The following is a 10,352-nucleotide window of genomic DNA, read 5'->3' on the forward strand; positions in this document are numbered from 1 at the left end:
TACATATCACAAATTCATTAGGTAATGTTTAGGCCTATTGAAGTGTGCTATCATTAGGTAGGAAATTGGGCGCCTGAGATGAAATATGTTTTTAAACAAATTTTGGCATTTGTGAAGAGCAACCTCCTCGTGGGGAGTGCTGGGTAACGCTAATAGCTCTTCCTCGTGTTAACCCGGGATAGAATGTGTCCAGAGCACCCAATTGCTGGTCGTAAGAGGCGAGCGAATGGGGTAACCTATTTGCCGTGGGTTGTGCCCGTGTCAGTGGAAAAAGGGATTCTGGAGGTCAAGGACACTGGTTCCAGGAACAGCGTTCCTTTGCCCAACACAACAGTTTGACCCTGACTTCATCTAGACGGGTGGTGGAATGGGGCCTGTTCTATTAATCGGCTGACCATGCTAAGCCCTTAACGAGTATATTCTGCTACACAATTTTTACAAACTATTTACATTTTTGTCAGTTGTCTTAGCTACATGATAATATATTTGCATTTCGATTGGATAACTCCAATTTAGTAATTTGCCCAGAGTCCTGTGTCTAGAAGGGAGTGGCTCATGGGCCAATCCGGTGGTATATACCTATTTTTATTATTCTGCTTGGGTATATCATCCGGGTACCCTTGGTCCTGCAAGTTGGAAATCCACTTGCGATCAGCATTGACTTTATAATATTTCATGGTGGGTGGGTACTCAGATAACGAATCAAAATATACACAGCATGGATTACCAAATTAAAAACCCGAAACGTCCACTCGACAATGATGACGAGAAACAACCCTCATAATCCATTGATTACTGGCCATGTTTACTGATTGTTGATACTCTTAAGAACTTAAGACTCTATTGAAGCTAAAATATTTGCAATATCAAAATGTGTCCACGCCATAGCTGGAGAAATTCAGGATCTCTGTTGCACCAATGTAATAGAAAACACCAAGCAACCACGCTGCTATCAACAGACATTTTGTTGCGGTTATGGTCTCTCCATACAGAAGAATGAATACCAGTAAAGGTAAATAGTACGAGACCGAGATCTGTTTGCAGATATGACGGAAATTGAAATTGTATCTGAGATGAAGAATCAAGGAATCACACATGTGAAAATATTTACAACCAGGAATATAATGAAACTGTGCAAACTAAAACGTATCTCTTTTCTTTTTCTGCGCCGAAATCTCCTACATCAGTCAAGACAGGTTACTGCAATGTAAATGTTGCCATGTACATGCCCAATCCTCTGCAGTGTTTCAAATGTCAGAAATACGGACATTGTCTGTTACATGTGCCCATTGTGGAGAAAAATAAACACAGAAGACTGTGACGGTCGTTTCCAAAAGTGCACCGACTGCCGCGGAAGTCATTCATCCTTTTCTAGGGACTATTCTATTGGGGGAAAAACAGATGAAGATCAACAGAATTGAATTCACCAGAAATGTAAGTTTTGCAGAAGCCTAAAATTTTGTACAGGTAATTGACTGCGCAGAAGCCTATGCCTCCATCGCCAGGACACCATCTGAAACCACCACAAAAGGAAATACTGTAACTACCTCGCACATTTCAGCCAAACAGACTTGACATGGGAAAGTACGGACTGTCATAAACATTTCTTTCATGAGCAATCCACTCAGACAGCGAATTCACTTTCTGATCAACAGAAACTCTCTTAGCAGCAATAATCTCCTGTTCCAAAACCTCAATGTCAACCTGAAAGAAATGAGCACACAACTTGAGCCACAAAAGGTCAGATAGAATATATGTTTCTGACAAGTTTGTCACTGGAGGACATGGATGTCTCTGATAACGACCATCCTAAGACACATAGCTTGTTGCCCTCAAAGAAAGTGTGGGGTAGATCCCTAGTCAACCCACGAAGAAGCTAGTCTATTCCACACTTATAGTACAGTGGAATTGAAGATGATTGAGGAACAATTTTAATGGGTTACAGCTATTAGTCCAATATGTTGCGACATCAGCCTTCTGTCTGCAGGAAACCTATCTGAAGAAGACAGATACTTTTTTTACTCTACGTCAGTTCGATGCATTTATATTTTTTCTCCTGCGGGTGGCAGGGCCCCTTGAGGATATTCAATCCTTCTTCAGCAGGATGTTATCCATAGTCCTGTAACACTAACCCCTAAGCTGTTGCAGTGAGACACACTCTTGCAGACTCTAACCTCCTCTATGAATTTGGTTGGTCGGTCCACAATACCATCTGTGGAACTGACCACTTTCCAACGATACAATCAGAAATATTGTATCCATATTGAACATGGTTCAGAGAATAAATAGTAAAGGTTCAAAATCTGCTGTTCTGCTGATAACCTACTGAGTGACAAAACGAAAATTGCAAATAGAAATGGCGAAACTCTTGCCAAAAATCATCATCGTCAAATTATGTCCTTGAGTTTCAGAGATTTTCAGAGGGCATTTAGAAGTTGGGGTAATAAGGGAGGGTAACAATATATGGATGAACAACCAACCCCTAAAATCAACCTCAAAGACTTCCGTGGTGTAGTGGTTAGAGCGTCCGCTCGGGTCACGGGTTCGATCCCCAACCGCGTCATGCCAAAAGACGTTAAAATATGGTACTTGTTGGTCTCTGTCTGGCGCTCGGCATCAATTGGTACAACAAGGACTGGTCGGCTCGGAGTCACTATAAAACCAGCTTCAGTCTGGGCTAGTACAAGCAGTCGCATATACATATACACACGCATGCACGTCGTCATATGAGCGAAATATTCTCAAGCACGACGTTAAACCCAAGTTCACCTCACCTCATGTCACCTCAAAGACTTTAAGTTCAGGAAGCTCAGGAAACGTCGGATGCGCCCGTGTTGGTGGAGGATGGGATTCTGGTGGTTGAGGGCAAAATGAACATGGAACCGTGCCTCTTTTTACCCAACAGACCACTTTGGCCCTGACTTCACCTGGACGGGTGGTAGAATTGGCCCGATTCAATCAATCGGCTGGTCACACCATGCCCTATGCATGGACAACATTTTAAACAATTATTGTTCATTTTTTACACTGAATGTTTGTATTTCACATTATATTATTTATTTTTGTCTAAAGTCCTATGCCAGAAGGCGGTGGTTCATCGGCTAATCTGGTGATAATGACATCCGAATGATGTTTATCACTAATTTCTTGTCTTGGGCTGAGTCGGACATGAAATAGGTAGAGAAATGCAGCTATTTGTGTCGTTTTCTCTTGAGTATAGCACCCCTGTATCCTTGGTGTCGGCATCTTGGATATCCGGTGCTATTTAACACAGTCCGTATTGATGACACTCTGTGGTGGGTAGGGAGCAAGGGTGCTGAATCCTTCCCTTTCATCATGGTACTTCCACTTTCTGGTTCATCTGGAAACCATAAAAAGAGTCGTTTAGAGGATTTAGATCTCTCTACTAGACATGTGTCTTCTAACTGTGGCTCCTGGGCTAGATTTCTTGTTATTGAGGCTTCAGACTTTCTTCCACAAAAAACTTAATCCATTTGCCATATTAAATACTATCTGCGGAACTCCGGAGAAGTTACAAATGTTACCCGTTTCAGTAATGGCTCAGTTCTTGTGGAGTGTGCACGGAGACAGCAATCTCTGAGTCTGTTGTTGATCAAGACATTTGCAAATATAGAGGTTGCTGTGTCTTTGCACAGGATGCTAAGCTCGTGGCGTCATCGGAGACAGAGCACGTTGTCTTGTCGATATGTCAGAGGAGGACATTGCTTCAGAGTTGGCAGATCAAGGTATATCAGCAGTTTAACCATTAATAAAGAGTCAATCAGCGTGACAACCAACACCTGCTTACAGACCTTTGACCGTTCCTCTCTTCCAAAGGCTTTAAAAACATGTTATTTCAACATTGGGGTGGATGTGTATGTCCCCAGCCCACTCCACTGTTATAAATGTCAACATTTCGGGCATGGATCGCAATTCTGTCGAAACTCTACAGTATGACATCGTTGTGGTGATCGACATAAGGGTTCCGACTGTGAGAGAGACTATAAGTGCTAAACTGTAATGTTGCCCATTTCGTTTCATCCAAGTCCTGTCCTTTGTATCAACGAGAATCACAATTATTGAAAATCAAATGTTTAAACAACATTTCATAGCTTGAGGCCAAAACAAATGTTGACAAATCAGACTTCAACTCCATCAAGCCTGACCTACTCTGCTGCAGTCACTCGCTCTGAAGCAGCGCCCTCGATTACAGATACACCTATTCATTTGGCTTCAGCTCTTCAGAAATCACACAATCTACGTCTGCTTCTCAAACAGAAACTCACCATGAGAAACAATCTGAAACGTCTGTTTGAAAACCATTCAAAACAGAAGAAAGGAAAGATATTAAATAGAGACAAACAACCTCCTGTCTCTTCATCTTCTGAGGTTTCAACACATTTGGACCTCTGGATATGGAGGTTACTTTGTCCTCACAGGACAGAATAATTCCTCCTAACATTCACGTGGACTCCAATTAAGCCACCATGGCTCAATTGGCTAATCTGATTCAGTGGAATTGCCGAGGACTAAAGAATAACTTCAATGAAATACAATTACTCATACAAGATCTTCAACCATCAGCATTGTGTCTACAAGAGACAGAAGAGTTTGCCCTCAATACTGATATTTTTAACTTAAGACAGTACAGTGATTATCATTCCTTTTTCCATCCAGGTGAAAAAGCTACTGGAGGCGCTTCTATTTTGGTTCATCAGCATGCCTTTTATAGCCCTGTCACTCTTAATACAAAGCTTTAAACTATTGCTGTTCGTCTGTCTCTGCACATTGCGCTGGCATTTTGCAGCTTGCATATCTTTATATTCAACAATCAGATCTTCAAAATCTGTATGATCAACTTCCGAAGCCATGTCCTATCATGGGCGATCAGGTGCCCAAACTATTACTAATGGTAAAATCCTTCGGGAATTCATTTCCGATAATAATTTATGTATTTTCAATGACGATTCAGCCACATATTTACAGCCAGCTACGGGGACATATCCTTCCCTGGATCAATCACTCGCCGATTCCAACTTATATAATAAATTTGAATGGATGGTCCATGATGACCTATGCGGGAGTGATCACTTCCCCACCATTCCCAAAACCATCAACCCTGGTGATGATCCACCTTTCTCAAGAAGGAACTTCACCAGGTCTGATTCCTGCTTGCTATTGGCTGCGCCCCTGTGTCGGTGGAGGAAGGGATTCTGGTGTTGATGGCTCGGGTTCCGGGAACAGTGGTCCTTTTCCCAATACACTACTTCAACCTTGACTTCACTTTGACGGGTATATCAATCGGCTGGTCATGCCAAGCCCTGTGCCACTATATTATGATGCACAAAGCTATATCGAAACGGTCTTCAGTCCTGGCTAAATAATATTTAACTTGGAATTTCAAATACATGCCAATTTTGTCTTTGTCTGAGACATGTGCCCAATCTGGTATGATGCTATGCTCAAATATATTAATCCTGCAACCTGCTAGTCGCCTGGAGATCCGCCGACATTGAACATCGCCAGTGTAGGCGCTCCATGATGGGCAGGGACCGGGATTGATTGAATGTATTCTCATTACCACGGCACCCACTAAAACACTCTAAATGAGCGAAAATAACACATTCAGATTCAGAAAGTGAACTTGATTCCTCCGACGATGAGTGGGTGATTAAATATTGTTTATGCCACATCAGCCATTCCCGGTGAGAAATGTCAAAAAAGATACTGAATGTTAATAATAACAATGAAAACGATGTTCATTTGTAAACATATCCGTCACATATCACATTCAAGGGTTAAAACTGAATTTGAGATATAAATCTATATTTTATTAAACAATTTGTTTTCTTTGAAACCTGGGAGCTTTTAGGACCTCTCCGGTAGACAGTCTACATGCAGAGACTAACGGACCTTCCCTTGAATAACGCCTCATTAAACCTGCACTGCAGTATATCACTAAATCACGTTCAAATCAGTCCAATCCAGCATTCAATTGTGTTTTCAACACTCTCTATGAAAACCTGTTTCCTAAACTGCCAAGCCTGGTTCCACAACATGGAATCAGAATTCAACCACACATATCTGAAGCTAAAATTGATCTCAATACCATAGCACCTTACCGACTACTGTCTTCGCCACCCTGGCAGATGGTAAAACCACAGGTCGATTTTACTCTCACTAAACTCAAAAAGTCCGAAACAAATCCTTTGGTGTTCCAGCAGGAATTCAACCAGTTACGTTCCAGGTATGACACCCATAGATCCATTTTCACAGACGGATCCAAGGATGAGGGCCAAGTTGCCAGTGCTTACAGTCCTTGGATCCAAGACTGTCTCCTCTAGGATACCTGACAACAGTTCCATTTTCACTGCCGAGGTCAAAGCTATCTTCTCAGCTTTGACCTGTATTAAACAGCAGAATCATTCCAAAAACTTCATCGTTTTAACAGATTCATTATCTTGCCTTCAAGCACTTCAAAATGTTACTTCAAGTAATCCAGTCATTCTAGACATTTTAGAACTCTACAACGACCTCTCTACTGGCCAATGTGACATCGTTCTCTGCTGATTGCCGGATCACATCGGCATAACACAAAAGCCGATGCTGCAGCAAAAGCAGCTCTTGACAAGCCCTTATCTCCACTGCTGATGCCGTACAGTGATTTCAAACCCACTATCAAAAGCTATACTCGGGACCTCATGCGAAAAAGGTGGGACACTCTAGTAGGAAGAAATAAATTGTATGAATTAAAGCCAACAATTGGTTATACCTACTTGGGTTGTCAGTGAAGACGTGATGAGGTAATTTTACCACGATGTCGTATTAGTCACAGTCGGTTTACTCATGACTATCTGCTTAAAACGGATGGGGATGGACCCCCCATGTGTGTCTCTTGCGATAAGGTTTTCACCATCAAGTATATTCTGCTTGACTGTGTGGACTTATCGTCTGCAAGGGACTCACATTTTGAAGCAACAAATCTGTGAAAGATCTGTTCTCCCGCGTGAGCGCTCATCTGTTAGAGAACTACCTGAGGGAAGTTGATCTGTATCATAAATTATAATTGTGTAATGTGACTAACAAATTGCCTGCCTTTAAATTTAGTGCTATGACTTTTTCGGCTTTTAAATGACAATGTAATGAATATATGTATTTGAAATAAAACTCATTCCTATCATGTACTTACAATGTTTATTAAAGCAGATTTGTTCTCGTCACTATACGGCTGGAATAATGCCGATGTGACGTAAAGCCCAACTCAACTCAACTCAACTGTTCCCCAGTTGATAGACCTAGAAAATTTGGTCAGTTGTTCTCTGTGATAACGGGTTGAAGTTTTAGTGATGTTCGTCGTCACTTTTAGTAGATATTTATCTTCATTTACATAGGGAACATATTTTTTTCTTCTTTAGTAGCAGCAGTATTGCTAATGCGGCTTAACCCATTTATGGATAGAGTCTTAGATTATTATCAAATTCTGTGAGCTGGTTTTGGGGTGCAAGCAATGAAAGGAATGAGGTGTCATTTTACCAGTAAATAGTTTTTTCCATACTTTTTTACACTGCAATAGTGCTTCCTAAAAATGGGACGATATGCTGATGAGTGAACTTAAATTAGGTAATTCATTAGGCTTAGGTGGGGAGATCAACCTCTTAAATCTTAAAATTGACTCTTTTCATTTGAAAGCCTTCATGGAATATAACCAAACTGGCTTTTTGTATGAAACTATGTGTATTAACAAATTGAAACCTGAACATTTCATGGGCAATTCTTGATGCCATAAAATGCTTTCTGATGAACTAACATCATGATGTTTAGTTCGTCAGAAAACATTTTATGGGATCAAGAATTGCCCATGAAATGTTCAGGTTTCAATCTGTGAATACACATAGTTTCATACAAACACCAGTTTGGTATACTCCAACACGTAGATCAGAAATTATTGGACGTGCCAGGTTTATTGCTTATTAAGGTTCGTATAAACAGACAAGTAACAGAGAGGTGATTGACAAATTGCGACACCATCAATTTAGGGACAGTAAGGTACTACTTACGCCCCTTGAAACAATTGGAAGTCCTTTTGTATTCTTTCAGTGGTGAATTTTTGATGATCAAGTCCATCCTGGAACGTTTGCGGTTCTGTGTCCCTCAGGGATTCCAGTTGTGAAATCACTTGGTTGGTCTGTGTCTCAATTTTCCTGTATATTTCATCTGATGAATCCCCCTATATATAGAATTTCAGTTTAGTGTGATGTTCTCCAGAACTCTCCAATTTTACCACCAATCGCTAGTAATTGTTGATTGTAGACATCATGGCGCCCGTTACTTATTACTGCTGCCACTTATATGAACCATTATGCTGTTTGTTGTTACTGTAAACCTAAATGGGTATTTCAAACAATTTCTTTATGGATAATTATTGATCGTGTGTCATTTTCTGGAGAATTTCTGAGTTAGTTTCTGGGCAGTGCCTTTTAGTTTGGGCATAACCTCATGAGAATATATACATTCATCAGTTGAATACCTTGGGTGAATGACTCAGTGAAAGAGACAGTGAGCTTGTACGTACCACTTTATCAAGGAGATCTTTAACCTGATCAAACGGTGACGGTGTCCTCTTCTTTCTCCTGTGTTTTTTTAACCCAGATGACAAAATGCTCTTTACTGTAGAAATGACGTGTGTAATCTCGCTTCCTGCTGACATCCAGGATGAACTTTGCCCTGCAACAATGTATCATCAGATAAGGACAAACTGTATGGATGAACAACTTCTATATTCGGATGACGCGACGTTTCGATACAGATTCTTGTATCGTTGTCAAGCAAGTATGAGTCAGTTTAAAAACACGGTGAAGACATATATATATATATAGAGAGAGAGAGAATCTCACCCTCGTGTCTACTGATATCAATTATATCAACACTCGTTGATAAAGGTAAAAATATCCTCGGCAAGCCTCGGATATTTATAACTTTATCAACTCGTGTTGATATAATTGATATCAGTAGATACGAGGGTGAGATTCTATTTATCATCAAAAATTATTCTTCATTAGTTTTCAATGGCAAATGTACATCTCTTAACACCGTACTACCATTAGACTTGTATTGCAGCGATGTCATAGCGTTGTGATGTCATCAAGTTGATGACGTCATAGCATGGTCAGGGCATTGTACAAAATCTACTGTCAAAACGATATCTCTTAGGAGATATCATATGATCTCACACAAGCGATATCTCCTGTGGAACTCAGTTTTGGATGATAAATATATACACACACAGTAAATAATTAACAAGAAGTTAATTGGGAAGTACATTAACAATGTGATGACAAGGGATTGATTTCATTGTCGGTGTTGTTTGATGTGGATGGCTTCAGTTCATTTCCGTTTGGTAAAGTCAAGTTGGTTGGTTGCCAGTATTGTGTATTCTGTCCAGTTGATTTGGTGGCTGGGGTTGGTCTGAATGTGTTCTGATTTAGCTGATTTGTTGTGGGATTTGTTTGTTGACACCTGTTGCTCTTTCACTCTGGTGTTGATTGGCCTGGATGTGTCGCCAATATATATGATGGTCCACAGTTGCAGTCAATGTTGTAAACCACACCCTTGGGATTGGATTTTCCGTTGTTGGAGTGGTCACGCCCGTTGGCCTGTAGATGGTTGTTTAGAGTTTGTGAAGTGGAGAACGTCGAGTCTATATCGGCTTGTTGCTTCAGGAGTTTGATGATCTGGTGGGGGGTCTTGTAAATATAGGGGATGGAGATTTGTATCGGTGCTGGCTCTGGTATTTTGTACCTTAGTTGATGGTGAAAGGGTTAAAATTGAGTGAGTGAGTTTAGTTTTACGCCGCACTCAGCAATATTCCAGCGGTCTGTAAATAATCGAGTCTGGACCAGAAAATCCAGTGATCAACAGCATGAGCATCGATCTGCGCAATTGGGAACCGATGACATGTGTCAACCAAGTCAGCGAGCCTGACCACCCGATCCCGTTAGTCGCCTTTTACGCCAAGCATAGTCGCCTTTTATGGCAAGCACATGGGTTGCTGAAGATCTATTCTACCCCGGCATCTTCACGGGTTAAAACAATTGTCCTGCTGACTAATTGGGGTGGATAATCATTGAGGTGAATGAACGCTTCTTTGAAATGGTTTATTTCCTCTTGATGATCAGTAGAGCAGATGTTCTTGGCTCTCATGGTGAGTGTTGATATTATACCAGACTTCACCTGTGGTGGATTGTTGGACTGGTAGTGCACATGTAGCAGGATATGATGTCAATTGAGACATATCAGATTTTATTGTTATCAGGTGAAGGTGTTTTATGTAATTATATAATTATGCAAATAAA

At 40.8% G+C, this 10,352-nt stretch overlaps 1 protein-coding gene across 1 annotated transcript in view; it reads right to left on the reverse strand.

Moving 5' to 3' along the window:
• Positions 1–8,720, reverse strand: part of LOC124288421 — a 97,848-nt gene extending 89,128 nt beyond the window's left edge. The window contains exons 1-2 of the mRNA XM_046724938.1: positions 8,573–8,720; positions 8,058–8,227 (exon numbers count right to left, since the gene is read on the reverse strand). Of these exons, the coding sequence (XP_046580894.1) occupies positions 8,058–8,227; positions 8,573–8,707 (305 nt within the window). The 5' untranslated portion in view covers positions 8,708–8,720. The remainder of the gene's footprint in view (positions 1–8,057; positions 8,228–8,572) is intronic.
• Positions 8,721–10,352: the final 1,632 nt, after the last annotated feature.

Source organism: Haliotis rubra, unplaced genomic scaffold (genome assembly GCF_003918875.1).
Source record: "Haliotis rubra isolate DU_JTF1 unplaced genomic scaffold, ASM391887v1 Scf418, whole genome shotgun sequence".
Lineage (NCBI taxonomy): Eukaryota > Metazoa > Mollusca > Gastropoda > Lepetellida > Haliotidae > Haliotis > Haliotis rubra.